The 25,670-nt window shown below is 40.3% G+C and overlaps 1 protein-coding gene across 1 annotated transcript; it reads right to left on the bottom strand.

Annotated features, from left to right (window-relative positions):
- Nucleotides 1-241: 241 nt before the first annotated feature.
- Nucleotides 242-22,308, bottom strand: SMAD5 (SMAD family member 5). Its single transcript, XM_085073578.1, has 8 exons — nucleotides 22,138-22,308; nucleotides 21,678-21,766; nucleotides 12,127-12,733; nucleotides 10,658-10,909; nucleotides 9,351-9,470; nucleotides 8,515-8,736; nucleotides 5,940-6,196; nucleotides 242-5,091 (listed from the first exon to the last, which is right to left on the bottom strand). The coding sequence occupies exons 3-8, from the start codon at nucleotides 12,527-12,529 to the stop codon at nucleotides 4,948-4,950; spliced, it is 1,398 nt and encodes a 465-aa protein (XP_084929704.1). The 5' UTR covers nucleotides 12,530-12,733; nucleotides 21,678-21,766; nucleotides 22,138-22,308; the 3' UTR covers nucleotides 242-4,947.
- Nucleotides 22,309-25,670: the final 3,362 nt, after the last annotated feature.

Here is a 25,670-nt window from a genome sequence, read left to right as displayed (position 1 = left end):
TTTGGATGGCTGCATTCTAGAAGAAAAAAAACCAACTGTTTAAAATAATGAAATAATTTAGTCTGTGCTTCTGAGAGCACAGCAGCTTTTACTGGAAAGTATTTTTAAAATGAGTGGACCAGCTTTGTACAAGGAGGAATATGGACACAGAGAGGTATCAGCAGCAAGTTCCATGTGATGAATTAACCCTTGTAAACAAATACTTGAGACAGTCACAGACAAAGGAAATCAGAAGAATCTGTGGGGTTTTTGTTTTGTTTATTGAAATATGAGCAGCAGTATGCAAAAAATATCTTTAAAAACATAACATAGCAAAACCTAGTAATTTTAAAATTAACAAAATAAAAAGATGTTTAGAGTTAAATGAAAAAACCTCATTGCTAGAACTGTGTTTTCTACAATGTAAACAAAAGCATAAAGGTTATGCTTGCAACGAACACAGAAGCAGGTTTATGGAGCAGCACAAGAAAGCAACATTTTGTTGTAATCTGATGGTTTGGTCTATTGATTTGAATTCAGAATGGGAAACCTTCCTCAACAGAAACTTCACAACTACTGAAGAAAGTTAGTCACTTGTTTGTCATTTGAAGCAAAACATTTAGAAAATGTTTTGGTTTCATTTTCGGTTTTTGGTTTTTTGTTTGCTTTTCTAGAAACCATCACTAGCAACACTTTGAGCAAGTAAAACAATATCCTGAAAAAGTTATTATTTCAGACTAGTGAGGAAGCCTGCCACATTTTAATGTCCTCTAGAGTTATACTGCAAGAATCCGAGTTAATCTTACACCCAAGAATCGACAACTTTCACACTGTAATACTGTGGGGGGAAAAAAATCATTGCTTCAAGCAAAAACTAAAAGAATTCCAACATTTTAAACAATTCTATCCTGAATCATTAACACTTGGGCTGTTTCATCATCCTCTTGCCTGTTGGGCTGTTCTGTCAGATTTGTCTCTCACCGGTCAGTCATATTAGAAGGTTTTATTTTGGTCCTGTAGATTCTATAACCCAATGTCAGTCCTTTGTGGACAACTACTTCATGCATAACGCAGTTAAATGAATGCGATACGAGAGGCACTGACTGACTGCCAGCAAGACCCAGGTGTCTGAGGAGCAATATCCAAGCTGCTGTCTTATCTCAGTGACTATAAAAGCAATCCCAGGAAAGCCTCCAGTACAAGCCTGCTCCAGGCTCCCTGCTGGTAATGCCAAAGCTGTCAGACAATGCTAGGGTTGGTGCAAAGCAGAAAGATGCCCAGAAAGAAGAAAATACACTACAAAAGCCAAATCAGTTTCTACCGAGGAGTAACATTCAGTCTAAGCTGGGCTTCGCTGGAAAGGCTCCATCTGCCACTACCACACCACAGGCTGATTCAATTTCTCCATCCCTCCATCTAGATCAAGAAGTGATTTCAGCAGTGTGCTGTACCAGGAGCAGCACTGACTGTTTTCACTACACTTTACACATCGTTGGAGTCAAACAACTCTCCATCCAATCCATCCATGTGCTCACATCCGAATTTTGTATCAGCAGCACAGATGAACAAAACAGAATTAGTAACAACATGAACCAGTAGCACACAAAACCTGCTAACCAGAAAGCTCCCAAAAAGCCCTACTAAGAAGGAATAGAGAAGCAGAACACAGACAAATCTTACTGGGTTTGCTCCTGCAAGCCTGCCCTGCCATAACCAGCAGTCACAAGGATATCCCAGCACTGCATCTATTACAGCTCCAGAATATGTACACAAGCAGAAAAATGCCAGAGCACTTTAGTACTTAATGACAGCATCAGAAGTGGGTTAACTGGTTATTATTGCAGAAATTATGGTTCAGTGCATGGGTAGCCAATCTAACCACAATACTAGCACTAAGCACCAGCTCTGGCTCACAACACCCACTTCAGCACCCATTCTTGAGTCATTCAGTTGGCCACATATAAGCATACAAGTGAACAGAGATGAAGCCAGGTGAAAAACATTCTGGGTAAAGTAGAATCTTGTACCTACAACTGCAATCTTTCCTTAAATCAGTGTGCCATGTCATTTATTACATAAGCTAGTCAAGAAATATAATATACTGTAGTGTCAGATATACATATTCAGCAACTTGACAAAAGTCAGGCCCCAAGAAGAAAATAAAAGCTGGATCCTGTGGCCAACTGACTTGGCATCTTATTCAACCGAAAGAACTGTCTGTGGGTTGCAGCTCCAAAGAATGAAAGGGAAGAACCCAGAGCCAAGTGGCAAATAATGTTACTCCCTTTCTCCTGAAGATGCATTCGTCTGTCTTCAAACATACTTGAGAAACTGTTTAAAAAAACCCAAAACACAAAAAACCAAAACAGTAATACAGAAATTCCTGTACAAGAGAACATTAGGGTTCTGCAGAAGTGTTACAGTTTATTCCTTTAAGGCAATTCATAAAAAACCATTTCAATGACACGTAAACAATTTGAATCCTTTAAGATCACTTGTAACTTAGGTACCATATGATGCACGATTTCCACATCTGAGGAGAAACTGTCATTCAACAGAAGACACAAGAACTTGTTTAAAAAAATCAGTATTTCAGGACTGCAGTAATGAACTGCAAGGCATCTTTTAATAAGTATTTGCATATTAAAGAGTTTTTAGCCTCTCCTCCAAACACTGAACCCCTTTCTGAAGAGGTGTTCAGGAAAGAGAAAAAGCAAGGTGAGAAGTTAAAAAATATAATAGGGTCTTTCTGCATGCAAAGAAATTTTGTACATAATTCACTTTTAATTCTCTCGATATGTTTCTTTCAGCCTCTTTTTTCTTACATAAAGAAGGGAAACATGCACATGTTATGTAACTGATTTTAGTGTTTAGTACAGTGTTTAAATCCTCTACCAAAGCTGGCCGATACAAACGTCATGAAGTTCAACAAAAGCCAAGTGCAAGGTCCTACACCCAGGTCACAGCAATGCCAGACACACTACAGGTTGGGCAGAGAAGTGACTAAGAGCAGCCCTGCAGAGAAAGACTTGGGGGTGATGGTTGATGAAAAGCTCAGCATGACCTGGCAATGAGCACTCACAGCCCAAAAAGCTGATGGAATCCTGGGATGCATCCAAAGGAAGGTGGGCAGCAGGGCCAGGGAGGGAATTCTACCCCTCTGCTCTGCTCTTGAGACCTCACCTGCAGTGCTGAGCACAGCTTGGGGCCCACAACGTATAGACTCATGGAACTGCTGGAGCAAGTCCAGAGGTCACAATGCTGGTAAGAGGACTGGAGCACCTTCCCTACAAAGAGAGGCTGAGAAAGATGTGGCTGTTCAGCCTGCAGAAATAAGGTTGAGTGGAGACCTCACAGGAACCTTCCAGTATCTGAAGGGGCTACAGGGAAGCTGGAGAAGGACACTTTGTCTGGAACTGTAGTGACAGGACAAGGAGAAACAGGTCCAAATTGAAAGAGGGCAAATTTAGCTTAGATACATAGAAGAAATTCTTCACTGTGAGGGTAGTAAGGCACTGGCACAGGCTGCCCAGAGAGGCTGTGGATGCCTCAATCCTGGCAGTGTTCAAATCCAGGTTGGATAAGGCCTTGAGCAACCCTGTCTGGTGGGAGGTTTCCCTGCCCATGGCAGGGGGTTGGGACTGGATGACCTTTAAGGTCCCTTCCAGCCCTTAACATTCTATGATTCTTTACATGTGAGAGAGAAGTTCCATCATCATATTAACACAGTCCTTCACTCTCATAAAGATGCCAACCACAGTTACAAGTCTTCTGATTGAAGCCCTGCCATCAGGGACAGGATCAAGAGCACTGTCTCATGCAGGCTACAAAGAAGTGATGACTTTTGGTCATTACCAACAGGTCTGTATTAAATTACATGATCTCGAAGTAAAAGCTTCTGCATTCAGTTACTCATTTGCTAAGCCACTCACAGTCTTCAAAGAGACTCAAATTCATACTTGAAAGTGAATTAAATACAGTGTAATCACTAATACTGCATAATGTCTACTGAGAGACTAAAAAGGCCTAACACAGATCAATTCCAGACAGGTAATAAACAGCTAAAACACAAAATAGAAAACAAAAAACTTATTCCTTCCAAAAAGTAGTAAGCACTGCCATTTACAAATAGTAGTGTTTATGTTAAAATAGAGAAAGGTACCTAAAAAGAAATAGCCTTGGCAACCAAATCCAAACGGCATGAGTGTAAATCAAAGCAAAACAAAAATCACTACTCCAGAAACGTGCAGGATGTTTACCTTGGATCAATTACTATTTTAAATGGTGGTTAAAAGAGATATTACCAAAGTGGGAAAAGGCTAAGAACTGCTATTCTGCATTAATATACAATGTGTTTATGACAGCATTTTCCAATAGAAAAGACAAGTGTTTTTACACCACTCCAATATTTGTAAAAAGTATATTTCATGTGTACACTTAAAAAAAAAAATCACATTGTTCAATCTGAGGCAAATTAGCCATAATAAAGTCTAATTTTGCTTATGACAGATGTCAACCTTAAGATGTTAAAACACTATGCTAAAAATACAGCTTGCAAGCTGGAGCTGCACATGTTCAAACAGTTTCATACACGTTAAAAAAAAATCCCGAATTATGATATGTATTTATTTTCTGAAGTCAGTCTTCATAATTCTGTCCCTACAGGACAAAAAGGTTTTCCAGTTAAGACATTTGTCTGTTTAAGTTCTAGGGAAAGAAGGGGAAAAGTTCTGAATTTTTCAATAGACTTTTTTTTCCCTTAGGGCTCAACTGTCACTTAAGCATCACAAGAACAATTTGAAATGTAAAACTGATTAGCTATACACAATGGAATTGGTCACAAAGGGATCTAAAAAAAAAAGTTAAATCATAAGATCCATTCTCCATATAGCTCACAGTATCCACTGGAAGTTTCTCTAGAATTAGAATAAGTTCGCTAAAAATAAGGCTGAAGATGGAATTTCAGCACTATGAAACAGATGAGATGGGATTAAGAGGAGAACCCATTTGTGTAAGTACTTTATCCAGCCACTGGAGGGGCCCATGAAGATGAATTTCTATCCAGCACGGGGTGCTCGTGACATCCTGTCGGTGATATTCAGCTCCCCAGCCCTAGAAAGTGAACAAAGAAGCAGAAAATCATGATCTCAGTTCTGAAGGTAATTCACAACCCAGTAACACTGATCTAAAGGAACAAACCCAAGGCTGGGAAGGAGCAGGAGGGAAGCTGCACCTGGAAGCCTGAATCATGTCTTGCCTGCTAGAGCCTCCTCTGGAGCTCACTGCTGACTCCAGGATGACTCCTGGCCATGGCCTCTTCTGTTTTGACCTCCTGCTCCCTCTCCTCCACACTCTCAAACTGAGCAGCATTTGTCATAACTGACAAAACCAAGACGACATCATTTGGACAAGAGGCAAACTAAACACCTGGAAACCCCAAGTTTAGACTCACACTAAATCTGGGACAGACATCTTGATTAAACAATGCTCAGAAAATGCTCCTGTAAGAGTAACAGTACAGCTTGACTTCACAAACTCAAATAATGTCTTTTTTCCATAACCACTTTTTTTTAAAAAATAATTAATTTGAAGAAGTTGAAAATTTTCTTCAATAATTATGCTCTTTGTACTCCTATTCTTTTAGTGGACTTGTTATTCACTTTGCTCCTTCAATTTTAGAGCATGAACTCAAATCTCCTTTAACAAAATTACAGCAACCACAATGAACAAATTCCTGTCCTGAATACTGAAGTAACTGAATACACAGCCAACATTCAATACAGCAATCTGTGCTTTTCCTTTCTTGCACTGATTTTCCCTCTTCCCCAATTAATCATTTTAAATACACTTATCATTGAAAAGAACAACATCAGGCCAGAACAGCTTTGCTACAGTGCTAATGGAATTACTGCTAAATACCCAAACCCACAATAAACTTAAATACCCCCAGAATAATTTACCTTTACAAAACTCATTCGAATGGTGCACATTTTGGTGAGCTCATATACTGCTTCAAATCCATGGTTGACAGACTGAGCTAGAAGCTGAGCAAACTCCTGATTGTTGAAAATTTTCAGACTGCATCCACTGGGAATCTTGCATACAGTTGTTGGATGAAAGCCATGGTGGTAGTTGCAGTTCCTGCTCTGTACAAATATGCTGCTATCACTTAAACACTCAGCATAGACTTCTCCACCAACATAGTAGAGATGAACTCCTTGAAAACAAAGATAAAAACATTTCAAATTACTTTGTTGCCTCTGATTTCGAGGGAGTTGGTGTAAATTCTACTTTTTTTCAGAAAAAAAATTAAGTTCTGCTTGTGGAGATTTTCAGAGAAGCTTTTGCTCACACTGTAACACACCTCATTTCAACACAGCAGGCTCATGATACACCAGCCACTAGATGTCCTTCTCTGATCAATTACAGAACAATGAAACAACGACTGCCACATTTCAATAGTTATTTCCAGCTATTTTTCTAGAGACTTTATGTGGATTTTAAAACTCCAGTTTTATACACCTGGCAGCTTCTGCCTATGTCAAGTGCAACAGAAATAGGTGTGTCCTGGGAGAAGAGTCAGTGACAGACATGAATGAGAAAGCGTATCCACAGTCTGCTCTGATTTTCAGTGCATTTTATCAAGCCCAAGGACAGTTAAGTCCAATTAGTTGCTCAGCTTAATTACCATCAAGGCTTTACAAACCTTAACATCAACAAAGCCCTTAGATTTATCACATCTGTCTGCATTCACCTATGCACGTGTTTCCTTCTCTTTTATGTTCTGAAGCCTACACAACACTATTAATTACTAAAAATTAATATGCAAAAGCTGCCCTTCAGCAGCCAAACACAGGCTCTCACTGCTCCTTCACTGAGACAGTTGCATTCTTTGCCTTCCCACCCCATTGTGACATGGCTGCGATTCAGCTCAGTTTAAGTCTTTCCTGCAATACCCTCAGAATCCACAGCAGACTATCCCGTGGTTTGCCAGATGAGGCTGCAGCAAGTCAACAGATGCAAGTTAATCTTTCAGACAGCAGCAACTGTTGTGAACATTGCTAGAGCCACTTGGGACTAAGGTAGGATGGAGGTTACAGAGGAACCATTGGCTTCAACAACTACAAGCAGCTGTCAGAGAATCTGGAGTGGGCAGGAATGCCTTTTCCCAACACAATCGTATTTATTTAAAAAGACAGTGACCACCACTTGCCAGCTACAGTAAAAAACCAAATGGGATTGGATAGTTTTAAGGAGGCAAAACCTCAAGCACTTTCAAATAAAAACCATAAATAAACAGCATTTTGTCCCCAAACAATCTTAATTGTTGTCAGAACAGTTACCATAAAGCAAAGTTGAAGTTCAATAATTACTAATAGAGATGCAGACAGTTTAAAGCTCATTACTATTTTACAACATGATGATGGGTCTTGGTTACACTTCTGACCTTAGGCAAACACACCAGATTTCTCTGCCAATATCATCAAAAGGGGTAAGCCAAAACAAAAGAACCTGACAAACCACCCACACCCCACAGATCAGTTGTTCCCCTTTGTAACATTATTTTATTTATAAATATTTTTGGACAACTGCATTGAAGAGCCAAATTTCCAACAGATACAAATAGAACTTCTGGTCTTCAGATACCTGCAATTTTGTCCTACTTATAGTAGTTTCTAATTAAAAGACTGTTATGGGACAGGATGAATTTTCATCAATCAAAACTCAAAACCAACTTTACCAAATGCTCTTAGGTGGTAAAAAGGCCTCTAAATATGTGCAATAGAAACAGGGTTCTCTTCTCAGGACTGAGTTCACCACAAAAAAAACGAAGGAATTCAGAAAAGGAGTTCTACAATTTAAGATAATCCAAGCACATTCCATCAAAGATGAAAACTCTGCATCTCTATGTACTATCAGCCAAAACAGCACAGGAAAACTAGAAGATCTTGCAAAACCTGCTGTCTCCAGGAATCCCTCCCACACACATCCACGCCCCATGGATTCACTCAGACAAATGAGCCCTTGCATTTTTGCATTAGCACTTCAAAGTCCTGCTGCCAACTCACCAAGATATTTGAACGTACTGTAGACAGTAGGTAATACCTTACAACAACAAAACAAAAAAAATCTTTGACATACTGTAAAGGTGTATGAAGAATGTGATTTAAGAAGTAGATAAAACATAGAGTATCAGGAATCCTGCAGTGTTTCTTGGTGCTGAAACACAGAACTCTACACACTCATCATTTACCCTAACAAGCAAATCCCAATGACAATCTAGTTTGGTAAGGAAGGGGTAATATGTAGTATTTTAAATCAGTGACAAAGAAAAATGTATGCAATTCCTGACTAATTAGAATCAAACCATACCTAACTAAGTTGTTTTCTGATACTGGAGAGATAGATAAAGTATCACATCTCAGATTACCTCAAGCATTCTCATCTGAGAATAACCACTGCTGCAGTATAGAGAAGCTGAAATAAAACCAAGGACTTGGTTTCTCACTCATGAGTGAGACAACTCAGTTTTACCTTTGCCAATGTGCCGTCGAGTGTTCTCGATCGTTGAGTTGCGATTGACGTTGGAGAGCAAACCTAAGCAGAACCTGTTTTTGTTATTGGAGGGATCTGTAAACCCATCTACTAAGACACTTGTGGAAGATGCATGAAATGCCTCCCCAACACGATTATTTAGCTCATAATACACGATGGAACACCAGTGTTTGGGCTCTTCATAGGCAACGGGCTGAACATCTGGAAAATAAATGGAAACGACAGTTTACATAAGTGTTAAAATATTATATCTAAAGCTGTCAAGCAGATCTTCCAAAACACCAATAGGTAAGTAAAATCTTAGTTATAATGGGCAAGAAGAGTCCTGATTAAGATCTTAATGATTTTGACCTTAGTGCATTTTAGCTGGTCTGTTGATTTTACAATTATTTTCCAATTTGATGCCTGATATTAAACAAAAAAACCCTCACACACAAACAAAAAAGCCCCAAAAAACTATATAACAGCAGGTAAAATGTAGTTCTTCTGTCCACTTTTAAAGAATCTGTTATAATTGGTATTTTGGGACTCAATTTTCAGAGCTTTTGTGCATATGTAATTCCAGCACCAGGCAACAGTAGCAGAATAGAAATGAAAAAAAGTCTCACACACTATGCACCTGAGGCTTTAAAAGGAAAAAATGAAAATAAGCAAGGCAAGTTTTATTTTTCAACCTTCTCTGTTACAATTTGCCTTGGAGGATTGCTGCCATTTATCAGCAAGACTTACTGTCCCATTTGAAGTTATTCATTCAGTTGGGTCGTGAGCTGCAAGAAGCCAAAGTATGTAATTTTACACCAGCCTATACAACTTACCTCTGGTAGATATATTTGGCATGATTTGAGGGATCATTGTATTGCTTGTGTCCATAGACTGTGAATTATCCTGTCCCATTTGATCATCAGGAGGCATATATGCAGGAGGTGGAGTATCGGCTACAAACATGAAAAAATAAGAATAAACCTCAACAACTTAGAGTATTTACTTATTCATTCTACAGCTGTAAACACACAAAAGTATTCCCCAAGAAGAGACATGAAAAAATTTGGACCCATTTTCAAAGAAATCTGAACCCAGCCAGCTGTCTTTAAAGTAAACTCCTTCAATAGCTGAAGTTTTACCTACGGGACCAATAACAAGATTGGAAACTCAAAAGAAAATAAGATATGCAGCTTTTTCTGCCTTTTTTTTCTTTAATACTTGTACTCCTGCAGTTGGGCAAGATGACTGCTTCCTTCTTTCTGTCACACAAACATGAGCTTTCTTGCCTACCCTCTTCTCCATGTTCAAAAAATAAAGCAGCAGAAGAAATAACTATTTGCTTAGCATGACAAAGGCCTAGAGCAATTTTTTTTTGGGTTTTTTTTTTCTGCTCCTGTGGGCTGAGTTCATTACAGAAGTGTGGATCTGTTTTCTTCCATCAGCACAGCACCCATTGTGCCAACACCCCACTATGCCCCATAAATGCACCACCCCAGTGATCCCAGTACTTGGCCAACAGGGACACCCACTGCCTGGCACACTTCCTGGGGAACTGAGCAACCAGAAAGAACAAACAAGAGGCCACGGAGCTAGTGGAAAAATAAAATCTTTAATCTATTAAATTCTTGGCTTTATAAACCAATAATCAGACAGAATCATTAAGGCTTCTTTCCTTTGTTCTCATCAATTGTTTTTCCCGTATTTTCACTCAAATCAGCTAAACAGAATCAAGAATCAGTTTAATCCAATCTGTTCATAACAAAAATTTGTCACGTTTTTTCTAGTTAAGCACCACATTTAAGTGTTTTTATTCAGTGAAAGACATCAATAAACTTCCTGTTCAGCATCCTGCATTTGCTTTCTTTTAACTGCTGAATGTTCTTCTGAAGTATGAATTAGCTACTCTATAGTGAAGCTATGCAAAATAACTCACCAGTATTATATCCACGACAAAAAACATTTGGAAAAATAAAACTATAACCATTAACTCTGACCAGTGACAAAACCAGGAAGAAAACCCCCTAAAATGCAACTGAAAAAGCCATTTATTGCAAATATCGCAAATTCCTGGGGTCATAGGTCACTAAAACATGCAACATTTCAATTATTTTTATTAAACTGACATTCAGGCTGTACTCACCTGGCAGCTGAAAGGGACTTGATGGTCCAGAGCTGGCTGGGGAGCTTGGGTAAGTGCTGCTGGCTGGAGAAGGTGGGTAGGGGCTGTTTGGCGAGATGGAGAAAGGAGTGCTGTTGGGCTGCTGGAAGGAGTCTGGAAATGTCGCGTTGTGTGGCATGTGGGGCTCGTTGTGGCTGAGGTTCCTGAACTGAACTAGCAGACTGTGCTGGGGGTTGAATTCACTATGTCTAGGCACTAACACTGGAGGTAGAACTGGAAAAAACACAGACACATTTAGATTAAAAGCTGATATATAAGGGAAAAGATACAAATAATGTGCTATCCAGCTCATCGTGGTAATTCCAACACTAGCTGGGGTGGAAAGAGGAGCAGGGGATTGATCTGGCATGCCTTTACCCCGTCCTCTCTCCTTTTTTTTTTTTTATATCATGCTTGATGGAAGACTCAAACTTTACACTTGCAAAAATCACACAAACACATACGTACTTCATGCAACTTGAAGATGAGCTTTTTTTTAAAAACAACCAACTAAACCAGTCTACACATGGCATGTACTGAAGTACTGATGCAGCACAAAACTGCATACATTAGCAAATCAGTGAAAATGGCAATACAGTCTCCATTACCACAGTTAAACTATATAGTTACATACTGTCCACTGAAGACAAACAAAATCTATACTGCCATGGAAAACTATTGCTAAACGGGAGTTTTAACTTTTAAATTCAGCACTGCTGGGGCCCTGAATTCCAGTGCTGCAGCAGAGCACTTGAGCACTACAGTCACTTGCAGTAGTTACAATCACTTTGGGGAGCAAGAGAAGCCAATTCTCTGCACTGTCCAGAGCAACATTCTTCATCTCTCCCACCTGCAATCCCAATCCTCCTCACTTTTTCCCATGGCAGCACACCTTAATAGCAGGCTCATTACCCAACACAAATCTGACACATACCTTGCTCTAACTGATCATGTCTCTTGGTTCTATTCATCTCTGCTGTCTGCTAACTGAAAGTCATGTGGACAACTCCCCTGGAATTTTATTTATTTTATTTTTTATCTCCTCAATTCATGTCACACACTCATTAAACAGCAAACCCCTGAAAGGTGGCCACCAACCTCCTTGCAAGGACTGAGATTTTGAAACAAGTTTCTTAAAGAAACTGAAACTGAAAGAAATCATCACTGCTTTCTATTTTAAGACAAAAGAGGACTTTCCTGGTAACTTTAATGGCAGCAGGCTTAAGAGATCCGTGGGAAAAAGGTGATTAATCACAAAGAAAACAACTAGTACAGAATCACAACACACCACCCCAAAACCCCACAGTAATGTACACTTTGAACATTCCTCTCCCAAACTGCCTCATACACCACTTTTAACTGGTTGTACAGTACTGGAGCAGCACGGAGTGAATAGTATGTGATCACTAAAGATTCTGTTCAGTTTTTAGGACAGCAACTTTCAAACATACCTGGGCTCTCCACCCTCTTGTAGTGGTATGGATTGATGCAGACTTCCTTTTGTTTAGATCCAAAAGGAAATTCACAAATATCCAATGGCTTCAGCTCGTGATGGCTTTGTAGATCAGGCCAGCGCCAAACACGACAGTAAATGACGTGGGGAAGGCCTTTTCTGTGAGAAACCTGCAGCCGTCCATCTAAGGAGCGCGGGATAGTGACACACTTGCTGGGCTGTCCTGGACTGCTCAAGGCTTTCTCCAGTTCTTCCATAGCACCCTTTTTCTTTTTCAGCTTTTTTACCAAAGCATCAACAGCTTTTTCGGCCCATTTTTCCTCTTCATCTCCTTGTTTCCAGCCCAACAGACGCTTTACAGCTGGGCTAGTAAAGGAGAACAAACTGGCCATTGACGTCATTTGACACAAGTCTTCAAAAAGTTTGCTGGGTTTTGTCTGTTGGGGTTTTTTAATTTATTTGTTTTTTCCAAATAAGTGTCAGTGTATACCCAAAGCAGTTATTGCCACTAATGAGCTGTACTACTTCTTGGAGGATGAAAGTGTATAGCTGTCAGTGATGAAGTCTTCACATCAAAAATGATGACCAATTCTTCCAATTTAGTTCTAGTAAAAAGACAAGTTAGCAAGGAATTAGCAAACAAGTAAAGGCTGTGGTAAAACAAAAAGGTAGATATTAAAAGACTCCCTGTTTCAGCCCTAGTATTGCACCTCATTTTGTTTCAAAAAAATCCCAGAAGTGCTATGACCTCACCCAAAAAAGTGATCAGTCCCCAAATACTACATTAGTGATTAGTGGGTAAAAGGGACCATCAAGGGATGACAGTGACAGCACAGTTTCTGTTAATATTCCTTAAACTGATGATTTCCCCTCAGAATACCAGCTCGAGGAATATGCTTTAGAACTAATAATATATCCCTGTCATGGTGTTTCATTAGAAGGCTAAACTTGCTATGAAGAAACGGGGAAGAGGCAGGGTGGAACCACCAGCTCCAAGGCCAGTGCTGCATGGAAGTACTCAGCTTCTCAAATGGATCATTATTTCCAAAAAGAAAAAAAATCCTAAATCATCTGGTTTTTGTTGAGCTCTAATTAGTTACCCCATATTTTTTGACAGTATTAAAAAAAATTAGGAAGAAACTATAGATAAAGAAAACAAAACACAATTAAAAGAAAAACCCAATAAAAAGCACAAACCAAACCTTCCCCAGCCACTCAGAGCGGTGGTCAACCTTTTTTTAGCTGTAGCTAATTTTATTCTGCACTTCCTTATATCTTTTAAGAAGAATATTTGAAGTGCTGGATATTTTTAGCCTTGGCAAAAAAAAAAAAAAAGTTGTTTTCTTCTCCCCAGAAAAAAGAAGAGGGGAAAATGGTGGAGTAAGCACTAGAAATGTGACCTTTACTACAAACTGCCTCAGAAAGGAGAGGAGCAGAACAACTCGCTCATGAATGGTGTTTTACCACTCACCAGGCCTAATGCAAATCCTCCCCCCAGCAATTTAAGGAGTACCGATGACAAGAGGAAATGATGTGCTGTGGCAACGAACTGATAAGAACTTGTAAAATCCCTTGTGAATACTAAATAAGCAAGTATAGACAATGAGCAGCTGGCAAAAAGCAAGAGCAGAGCTAACAGAAAGGATGTCAATAACAAAAGATGCTTCCTCTCTTGCTACAGAGACTGCCAAACAACATTGTCTCTCCACTTTTGATAAACCACGGTGAATTAGAACACCTACCCTAGCCCGAGACACCAAATCTGCACATAAGAGAAAAAGGTGGTGGAGGGGAAGCAAAATGTTAAATACCTCTGTGCTGGTTCTCTTAGATTGCTACCTTTAATCAAGAAGATCTTTTTTCCTCCCACCTTTGATAAACTAAAAGTCATCTGATAAGGCTTTTTAAGTATCTGGGAACATTTACAGGCTCACTCAGGCACTTGGACAGATATTTTTATATAACAGAACCACATACCAAGCACCATCAACCAAAGCTACAGCAAACATCCCTAGGCAAGGCATTTATGTCCCACATGTAATCATCCTGTATTTTCCACTACGGAGTTAAGAGGGTGAGGAAAGCAGGGAACAAACCCAAGGACACTTTACAGGAAAAAATCCATTTATTTCATGCAGTAGCTTAATCCCATTGGTACCCCTTTGATTATTCAGCTTTGTTTCAGTAACATGGAAAAAAAAATCGGAAAAGCAAAACAAACAGAAAAACTGTCTGAAGGTCTTTCTTCCTAGAGGTCTCATAAAAACAAAATGGAAAAAAAGAAATTAAGAGAAGTCTCCCACTATTTCAGTAAGTCTTTAGAAGAAGATATTGAGAAAAAAAAAGAAAAAAGAAAAAAAAAAACCCCTCAAATAATTACATATCACCTTTTTTCTTCAGAAATATCACCATGTCTGCACTTTAAAACTAATTTAGTTCCTTAGGACTATTATACATGAGAACCTTTGCACCCTTCAAAGTAACAGGAAATACATAAAGGGAGATAAACTTGGCCAGGAACTCAGACTGAATTTTTTCTTTTACTGAGGATAAAAGTTTTCTGTTTCAAAAAGTAAAAGCTGTTTATAGTTGCAACTAACTTACTTTCAAGCCTTGCATACATTCAATAGCTGCAAGATCAGCAACTGCTCACACCCCTAAAAAAGGAAATGAACCCACCTAGAATCTCAGACCAGAAGACAATTAAAAAATTCTATTTTTGTTTCTCAGCTATGCTTTCAAAGAACCTTAAGCATCATCAAGGCAGAAGATGCACTGGAAATCCCTCTAGTTAAGTTGAGCTCAAAGGAGATCTTAAGAAACACTCCCTGATCTATCCCTATCTGTATTAAGAAATCAAATGCAAAGATCTGTAATTCTAGGCTAGAATCATGTAACATTTTATTTTGTTTTTTAGTATTTTGAACATAATGCATCAACAAGGAGAGGTATTTTACTGGTTTTATATAATTTCAACATCATTTACCCACAAGTATGCTCATGGAATAAACAAGCTCACTAAAAGGAAAGGAAGTTGGAACAGTTCTACTAAGATGATATTTTGCAGTAACTAGTATTTGCAGGGCAAGTGTCAAGGGAATTATGATAAATGACTGTCCTAGAAACTACGATTTTAGAAATAATCTGCTTGGAGTAAGGAACATAATTAACTCTAAAAACTTTACATTTGTCTGAGGGCCCATCAACAAAAGCAAAGCCTGGTAAAACAAGGATTTCAGAAGCATCAGAACAGATCAGATCAAAACTGTTTCAACTTCTTCAAAAAAAGTTTCCATGTACGTGCTCATAACTGAAACCCCTTAAAAATGAGACTGTTGACTGTTTCAAATGGTATTAAAACCTTAGTACCATTTACTGTAACTCCACTCTGGCCACTCATAAGGCTTTCAAGACTCTTCAGAAGAAGTGTGTTTTAACCTGTTCAAGAAATGCAAGGGCAAGAAACAAACCCTACAACAAAATACTAATAGGCTTTGGGAAGTACAAATGACACTGAATTTATCTCATTACACATCGTCCAGAAGTTCATTTGGGAAGGCAAAACATTGAAAGTTTACAGCTTTTGCCTCTTCTTAAGAAAACAAGGTAGAATTAAAAAGCTTCATGAATCGTGGGCTGGCTTCATGAGCTATTTAAGGCCACAAAGCAGTAGGCTCAGGTATTCACACAGAAAAATCAAACATTTCCATGTAGAAACTGCAATTCAGGTAAGGTTTTTAGATTTCTGAATGTGCAGCATAAACTGCATTTAGAACGTTTACTTGCATTCGCTGTAATTTCAGCATCTAATTTTCAAAAGGTTTCTAAGTAATGATGACATCTGCCAGGAAAAGATCATCTGTACTTACAATCAATTTCTTCAAGGCTTAAAAGCACAAGTTATGAGCTGTGATTGCAGCACCACAGAGCATCACTGAGCTTTGAACACAGAAACAAATGCTTTAAAGAGTCACATTTTCATTCAGTGTTGCACAAATTACTCGTATTGCTGCACCTCTAGACACAGCTGGTAAGAACGTTCATGGGGAAAAAAGCCTACTTAAATTTCCTTAAGACGCAGAGGGTCTATTATGCATTACCTTCTTTTATTAAATAACTTTTCAGCTAAGCTACAAGAGAACATCAACTGAAAACCATGCTATTACTTTAAAAAAAGTTATTTTTTAAGGAGTGAGTGTAATGAATTACATGGAGTAGCATGAGGGGGCTTTTAATGGGCAAGTATAAAAGGAAGTAATCGCTGTATCAAAATTAGACTTTGGGGCATGCATTATGTATACTTTTAAAGTTCTTGCTAATGACTCCAGCAAATGGAAGGAAACTAGTTGGGTGAACAGGTCCATTGTTTGAACCCCCTCCTTAATGCTTCAGCCAGCCAGCCAGATATAAACAGAGCTGGCCAACAGCAGAACTTCTATTTCATTTATGCAGACGGCAGAAATACACCTCCTTCCATCTGCCATCACAAATACTGAGTGCAACCTGACTTCCTTTTAGCAGTTCTTGTGAAATTTTCTTAGCCCTCTACACTGAACTGGCAAGTTCAGTAGATTCATTTGAGGCTATACCATAGAATCTCCTTCTGGCTAAAAGGGCCTGAGCAAGATTCACTGCAGAACAGATAATGTAACATTACATATGGGTGTATCTATTTTTATGAGATGCACTTTGTATGTAACATGTTCTCCCATTGATTCCAAACTAATATCCCACCCACAAAATCTAGGTTTGAAGTACCATTAACCAAGTAAACCATCATCCCAAGCAGCAGGGCAATGAATGATGCTTCCACAAGCACAAGAATAAAATGAGTAAAACCAACACGACCCTCATCCCTTTCTACTGCCAGTACTAAGCCTGTGTTCAAATGTACTATTCTTTTCCCAATAATTAACTTGTTTGCAAATTCAGGAAGCCTCCTGTAGCATCATACCCAATCTGAAACAAGGAACTTCACTGCTGATGATTAGAAGCTGTTTTGAGACTCAATTTCATACAATAAACAAAGCACCACTTATAACCAGCAACACAACTGGGAGTTCATTAGAGCTGCTGCAGATCTGCAGCTAAAGCTGTTCTGCAGTCAACTCTTGTGCTTAACTTTATTGCTCTTCAAACTCCAAAATGCTCAAGCATTTTAACTCCATACACACATCAACATACTACAAATTCACACAGAAAGCTCAGAAACTCAACTGCAATATATTACAGTGTATTATGCTATACACACAGATCAATACTTTCTTTAAAACTACAACCTCACACATCAATTTCATCTGGTTTTATTAAAATCCTTCTTTCCTTATAAATTTCCTGACAGGAACTGTGCAAGGTTGTGCTTGGGTTTTATTATCATCTTCCCAAGTCTAGAGCTTACGTTGCAGCCCAGCATACAGTGCCATGCAATAGCACACATCAGAGCCCTTTCTTGAGAACAAATACAGGAGAAATGTTAGCTCCATGGTTTCTCCATACACATCAAGCATAAAACAAATCCTAAGATGACACAGTGGTTAAAAAACTTGTTAAGGGCCTACATGCTACAAACCATTGCCACAACCTCTCCACAGAAAAGATTTTTCTTCCTGTGCAATATCTCAGCCTCAAAGAATACCACCAATGATAACACTTTTTTTCCCTCTTCTCACCTTAAGTTTAAGTGAAGGATAAAAGAGATTTTATAAATTATATCAAAAAGGAACTTGAGATATTTTCATCAGAACTGAGCTTGCAGATACAAATGTACATCCAGGTGACCAAAATCTATGTTAAGTGCTTTTACACTAGCACTAGATCTCTTGCTTCAAACATGCCTTGTAAGGCAATATGATCTAACTGGTAATAAATGTAAACAAGAACAAAAAAGAGCTATCTGGTATCTTCCAAACTCTTACTGTGACTGCTCTCCAAAAAGAAAAATATATTGACTATTGCAGACAGGGCTTTCTCACACAATACTTTTGCTTTTAATTTCCACATCTGTACACCATCTAACACAGCTTAAAAAAAATGCTGAAGCATTTAGCTCTGTCAGCTGAGAAGTATTTAACCAGCATTCTCTTACAAGTAACTTAACAAACTCTGAGGCCAAGCACAAGCAGCAAGTAATACAATGTACCTGGAAGATATAGCTCAGATAGCCAATTGATGCTTCTGTTTCTTCTTAAAGTCTTCTCAAAAATTACTGACAAAAAACAGTATCAGTGATAATGATTTATACCACAAAAGAGATCCAGGCAAACAGATGACTAATTGAGCTTCACTGCATTTCCAAAGCACCCTTACTTCCATCTGATGCCAATAAAAGTTCAGAAAAATTATAATCAAAGAACAGTTTTGAATTTGGCATCACGGCAAAACTTGAGTTTAACTCTGATACAGGGGAAGGGGGAGAGAGGGACAAAACACCAAAACTTCCCATGCCTATAAAAGCAGAATCTATTTCTTAAAGCACCCACACTTACAACAAAAAAATCCAATGCTCCCATGGCCCTGGTCTCTGCAGCTGCTCTAATTACTGAGCAATTAGCTTTTGTAGAAATTCTCAAAACTACAAATTCCATCTTAGAATTTGCTTCCCTTAAGTGTTTTCTCAGAAATTTACATTTCCTCACACTTCTATTTCAGCTAACTGGCACTTTCCAACAGAAGCATTATGCTGGAAAATGACAACATCAAAAGTAGTCAGCCCTGAAACTGCCTCATGTTTTTAAAGTTATTTAAGATCTACTCTAACCAAAGCAGATAACTACAACTTAGAATCCATTTCTTAATTAAAATGCCAGAGAAAAGCACTGCTACATTTCACTAAACATGAAAACAAAGGCCTATGCCTCGATTGGTAGGTTGGTGGACATGGACAAGCAAGTGGGTGATTAGGAATGACCTCAGTACTACACTTTGAGACAAAAATGGGAAAATAAAGGGCATCTTGTACTTTTCACAAACCCTAAAGTATGCTATAAAATAAACAAGCTGGACAAAGCCTTCTAAAGATTTATATGTTCATGTGCAAGACCCTCATTAAAGAAAAATATTCTAAATAGAATGAGTTGCCAACAAAAAGCATAACCTGGAAAATGGGACAGTCAAAAAGCTTTAAAAGAAGAAAAATAAAGATGTATGTGTGTGTATACACTTCCACTCCAACTGAATTGCATTAAGCCTGTGACAAGTTTACAAAAGCTACAGGATTGGAGGGAACACTGACAATAGTAATTCAGCGAGCTTTTTTTTCCCCTTGCACAGAATGAATGAATGGCAAAGTATTCTAAATTTGTCAGTTTGTGACATCCACTGACCCAGAATTCAGAGACACTACTTCATAGTTAGTGTATCAGTAGCAGGGATCCTGACAAAGATCCTCTGTCAGGGATGACAGTGCTGGCAGCCCCAACCTTGGTGGTAGGTCAGTAGGGATACAGACTTGGCAGGCAGCGCCCTGCACCTTGCCAACCCACACTGGTCAAGCGCGCTCCAGCGCCAGCCAAACTTTTCTACGTGGTCACAGGAACATGGCTAAAAAGGCTTCCAGAAAGCAGTGCAGGAGCTTGCACTGTGACTAGTGATAACTGCAAAAGTGTTAAATTACTGTACAACTTGCTTTTAATGAGCTGTTTATCGTTAGCCATGAAGATATCTCAAGTGCACTCAGCTCACACAAGAGCAAATCTTCTCATTCTGAACACGAGCTCCTTACCTGTTATTAAAATGAAATCATGTAAAGATCTTTAAAGAAACACTAACAGATTAAAATTCATTCCACCAAGTCTAACAGAAACATTTCAAGAAACTTGTACTTTGATTTAAACAAAAACAAACAAGCATTAAAAAAAAAAATCAACAAGGCCTTAACTGGAAGGAAAGGAAGACACAGGGACTTGCACAGAATTGCAACAGAAGTCCTTCTGCAGGTACGTAGTTCAGCCAAGAGCCATAAAAGAGTTCTTAGCATTTTCTTAAGATATCTATAAAGAAAATATAGAAGACAGCTTTCTGAAATTAAAAGTGCCTTTCAAAACTTAAAGATCACAACATAATTTGCAAAGAACATTCAAATAAACCCAGAAAGTTCCTTAACTGAGCACAAGCACTGCATCTTGGGAGACAGAACTTTTTCCAGCTCAAATAGCAATCTATGATCATCAAAACTCTGCAAAGATCATCCACTCCAGGTGCAAGATTAAAAATTTGACTTCCTACAAAGTACCAAACAGTACAGGGTCCACAATTAGAGTTCCTTCAAGTTCCATCAGAGGTTAAAACTCCAAACCTCAAAAAAAACCCCACCCACCACAGCTGTACACAGCAGCACACCCTGTTGTGATCTTTGGTCATCAAGACAAAAATGCAGAGGAAGCCTCTCTGCCTTCTTTCCCATTTCTCAGCCCCATCATGACTGTCCATCTGGGCTTCCACTAGTAAAATCCTCTTCAGAAAAAGAGAAAATTCCTCCCCCAAATGTATGTCCTCCACATCTGAAAGGGAAAGAAAGGTTTGAAAAAGGCAGGTATCCCAGCAAGCACATGGCTCATTTGGCTTCTGTTTTGCAGAAATAAGTGGCATTAGGCACTTAGCAGCAATTTCAAGGCCAAGTGAATGAAATTTTAATATCAGAGGTTAAGAGTAAACTACTATCAAACAGTAGGGATTAAGACATTAAATCCAACACAGACAGGGCACTCTCAAAAGTTACAACACGCTAATTATGAAACATCTTCAATTAAGTTATTTGCTGCTTCTATTAACTTCCACTACCACTAGCTGCCAACTTCATAAAGCATTACAGGTTTTGATGAGCACAGGCATATGACTGCATATGTTTGCACCTTTTTCTTTACTCCAATCAAATTGTGATTCCTCAGAATACCAGGAGGACATTCTGTGCAGAATTTCTGTAACTGACACATACAATGAACAAATCTTATTTCAGTTTTCAGTATTTTAAAGCCACCCATGGAAGGTTAATTATCTGAAATTAACAAAGGAATGAAAACCAGCACGAGATTTCATCTAAAACCATCATATACTGACAAGCTAATTTCCCATGACAGACAAAACTTTGCTGATGCAAATTTTGACAGTTATTCCTTGGAGATTTTGTTAAAGCAGTGTGCCCAAGTGATTCACTGCATAGAACTGCTAAATCCCCACCTATTCCACCAAAAGAGTCAACAATTATTACTGAACCTATTCAATAATATATTCAACACGACTGCTCAATCAGTTCTTCCCTACCTCATTTTCCTGCTAAATATCATTCAATTACCTTAAAGTCACATCAAAAACCCCACAACTGGAACAGAGCACAGATCACTTGATTTCCAGTCTTGTGCTTTTAACCGCAAGAGCATATTTCCTCTATTAAATTTACAACCCGCAGAAGACAAAAAAAATTGCCGTTCTAAATCACCGAAGCTGTGCATCTGTTGTCAGGCAGCTGTCAGGGCTGGGCGCAGCCGAGCAAGGCCGAGGTGGACAAGTGTGTGTTTGTGAGTTTTGTGTGTGTGTGTGTGTGAGAACACTCACATCGCCTCCCGCCTCTTTACCAGCGCCTGCAAACGGGCGGGTTTGCTGCTCTCCCCTCGCTCGGCCAGGCCTGACTCCAGCTAAGAGTCCTCGTCTTTTAAAAAAAAAAAAAAAAAAAAAAAAGAAAAAACCCGAACAACAAAAATGTAAGAAAGAAGCCCGAGGAGCCTGTGCTAGGCACCGCGCTGCTCGCTCCCTACCGGCAGCACGCGTGTCCGAGCAGCCCCGCGGGCGGCCCCGCGCTCCCCGCTCCCTCCCGGGCTGCTCCTCAGCCCACAGGCCGCTCCCGCTCTCCTCCCGCCCCGCCGGGACCACCGTGCCGCCGCGGGCCCGCTCGAGGCCTCGGCCCGCTCCCCGCAGGGCCCGTCCCGCTCCCCCGCCCCCACCGCCGCCCGGAACCCGACCGGCAGCGCCGCGACCCCGCGGCCCGCAAACCAACCCCCGATCCCGCCAACCCGACCCACCCGGCGCGGAGCGGGCGGCCTCCCCGGGGCGGGTGTCCGTGAGGCGCCGGCTGGGCCGCGGCCGCCGCTGCTGCTGCGGCGAAAGTTTGGCGGGGGAGCGGCGGGACGGGACGGGAGCGGCGGCGGCAGCGGGGCCGGCGGGGCCAGCGCCGGGACCCGGATGTGCGCGAGGGCGGGGCTGCGCGCGCGCCGCGGCGGCGGCGGGAGGAAGCGGGAAAGGGCCGGGCAGGGCCGGGCCGGGAGCCGTGAGGGAAGGGGCCCTGCGGGGAATCGGGCCCGCGCCGGGAGGGGAGCGCAGCGAGTACAAATGATCAATAAAGAGAGAGGTGTGCGGGGATCGGCGTGCGGAAAGTACCGCCCCGCGGCACGGAGGAACAGAAAAGCCCCCGAAGGTGCCGCTGCCGTGGCGGGCGCTGCTGGGGCTCAGGCCGGCGCTCTCCCCAGGACCGTGTGCTGCTGCCGTGCCAGCGGCTCGCACTGCCCTGGGCACGGCGGCTGTTTTCACAGAATCAATTAGGTTGGAAAAGACCTGGGAGATCTGGAGCCCAGCCTGTGACTGAACACCACCGTGTCAACCAGGCCGTGGCACTGACTGACCCGTTCAGTCCTTCTTTAAACACCTCCAGGGCTGTGACTCCACCACCTCCCTGGGCAGCCTGTTCCAATGTCTGAGCACCGCTTCTGCGAAGAAATTCCTTCCGATGGCCAACATGAACCTCCCCTGGTGCAGCTTAAGACCACATCTTCTTGTCCTGCCACTAATTCCCCAGGAGCACAGCCTATCTCCCACCTGGCTACAATCTCCTTACAGGGAGTTGTAGAGAGCAGGATGGTTCTCCCTAAGCCTCCTCATCTCTCGTGGGACTGGCTATTATCCACAGCGCCTTGGGGCAGATGAGGTCCTTCACGGGGCTGCACCTCCGAATAAATTACTAAAACACACAGTAAAGCTTCAAGAAAACATGTCAGCAGTGTTAGGAATGGCTCTAGGATTGCAGAGATGAAGGTTTTCCTACTGTTCAATGTCACTCCTGTATAATGCCACCATGGGACAAACTCTTACTGTCCTCATTGTGTGACATGGAAGTGAGAACTGTTTCCTCAAAGCTACTTTTGAACAGCAGAGAAGAAAGTTTCAGAGGTACTGGGTCAAAAGTGCCACAACAATGCCTGACTGTGGTCAAGCATACTGCAAGCTCAAGTGTTTCTTGTCATTTTTAACTGACTGAATTATTAGATATGAGGGTATATTAAAGAATAATTGGATTCCACGCCATGTCTTGGTGTCAGAAGGTTTTAATTTTTTTAATTGCTCTCAATACACAACTGACTTTCGGAACTCCAAACACCTCAATTTCCACTAAAGCTAGAGAATGAGCTTTCTTCCACTGAAATCAGTTACAAAAATCAGTTGTCCAAACAAAAGCCTCTCAACGTAGGAAAGGACTGGCCAGCTCTTGTATGCCTTACAAATGATGAGGTGCTGTAGAGCAACACTTGCAAGGCTGACCCACGCTCAGCTCTGGTAAAACCCCTCACCACAAACTGTTGTTGAAGCCTGAACTCTGATGTCTTTGAGAAATTTAGCTTTATACAGGCAACAGGACCATCCACAATTAGAGGAAAGTATTTTGCACTTCGGCCCACAAACTGATTTTAAGAGGAAACTTTTCCTACAGGACGATTACTTCACGACCCAAAGGCTGCCTTCCTCAGGAGACTGAGTGGGGCTGGCTTCAGATATGCTACTGAACTGTGCTGAATCCTAGTCTGATGACCAGGAACTCCTACAGAAGAGTTTCTTCCCCTGGCCAAAAAAACTGTGTAGGAACAGATAACATGGGGCAAAACCATATCGTTTGTACATACATTTATGTGTCTGTTGTAGAACTACACCATCTTGCTGCAGTTAGAAATCTGGCATGCCAACTGAACCTTGCTATCAGATTCCTTTTAGAAAAAAGAACTAGAAATAAGCAAATGTAATGAAAAGTGATTTTTATATATATAAAAAATACATACATAATTAAGTTAAAAAGAAGGTACATGAAACCCTCTGTTTTATTTGTGTAAATTAAAGGCAAAACATCTACCAGGAAAAAAAAAAATCAAGAAAAAGCAATATAAAGTTGATAGAAATAGGGAAAAATATCAAATGAGCCAAGCTGACATTTCAAGTATATTTGAGCCTTAAAGAAATTTTCTTCTGGTTCAAAATTACATGGCTCCTGATTATTTTGGATGTAAACAGAAGCTCTTAAGAAGTCAATTAATAGCCCAACAGAGTATCTCTACTAAAGTTCACTGCAGCAGTGGAGGAGTAAGGCTTTGGTGTTAATTTAATCCCAGAACAGAGCTAACCTTTGGGGACTCCTCTGTATCTCTGCACCAGCAATTGTTCTGCTTTGGCCAGGCAGTCCAAAATACAGGACAAAAAAAAAAACCAACAACCAAACAACTGTTGGCCTTTTCCCAAATCTTTTGTGTAACTTAATTAATAAACCAAGTAACAAACAACAAATTGGCAGCAGGCATTTTAGGTGTTGTTCATGTGCCAACCATCATGTCTCCAGAAAACAAAATGTTCTCCTCTGCTGAGGAGTTACAAAACAGTTGTATAGTGCTGGGTGAATCTACAACCCAGAGCTCCGATGCGCTTCCTTCTGCAGAGGTTTCAGAGTTCCAGTGATGAGGAAAGCTGAAGGTGCTCATGCAAGAGTATGAGAAGACAAGGAAAACTGTAAGACTTCCAAAACTAAATTTTCCTAAACAGTCTTGATTTAAAACTATGGGCAATTGAGACACGTCTGCTTGCAGCACATCCTCCTGAGAAAACAGTGATTCTTTAGCACAATGCAGAGCCTGTTCTAGAGTGTGGTAGCAAGGAATATGATATTCGTTCTGAAAAATAGGTTTTCTTTTTTTTTTTTTCATGCCATTTTGTCATAGACTAATGCTGAATGGGCAAACCCCGCATGTGTGAAGTCAAATTATCTCCTTGTAGTCAATGAGACCAGTAGAATATAAAATAAGTGACATTGGCTATCTGATGATTCAGGTCTGCGTACTCTTAAGGTCACAGGAAAATTAACACCACTTTCACTACTGTCTATTCATATATGGTCTCCATCATTTGGATCTCTAGTGCCACATTCCAGTAGGTCCCCGCTAATCACATACCAAATTCAATAAAAGGAAAATGAAGACACTCAAAGCACTCTGAACACATTTGCCAGAAATCATGTGATTTCAGAAATTCCTGAATTTCACAACTCATGGAACCATCGATCCTATTTCATCATGGTCAAACCCAGATTTTCCAGCACACAAACATGCAGCTGTGTTAATCCAAGGAAAAAGGACTAGCAAACCTTCCCCTTACCTGAATGTTTTAATTATTAAATTATGTTCGATTCTGGAGAGACAACTGCACGTTTATACTTTGCCTTGTAAAGTCAACTGAAGTACAAGTACCTGTCTGATATTCCTTTGTACACAGGCTAATGGCAATGAGGGTGTAAAAACACCT

The sequence above is a fragment of the Lichenostomus cassidix genome, chromosome 13, assembly GCF_008360975.1.
Source record: "Lichenostomus cassidix isolate B80296 chromosome 13, HeHo_3.0, whole genome shotgun sequence".
Classification (NCBI taxonomy): domain Eukaryota; kingdom Metazoa; phylum Chordata; class Aves; order Passeriformes; family Meliphagidae; genus Lichenostomus; species Lichenostomus cassidix.
This window is presented reverse-complemented; position numbering and strand designations above follow the sequence as displayed.

Coding starts and splice junctions, on each gene's coding strand:
- SMAD5 (XM_085073578.1), bottom strand. CDS start 12,529: ATGACGTCAATGGCCAGTTTGTTCTCCTTTACTAGCCCAGCTGTAAAG. Junction 6,197..8,514: donor TCGACGGCACATTGGCAAAG/GTAAAACTGAGT, acceptor TTTGTTTTCAAG/GAGTTCATCTCTACTATGTT. Junction 5,092..5,939: donor TTCGAATGAGTTTTGTAAAG/GTAAATTATTCT, acceptor TTCACTTTCTAG/GGCTGGGGAGCTGAATATCA.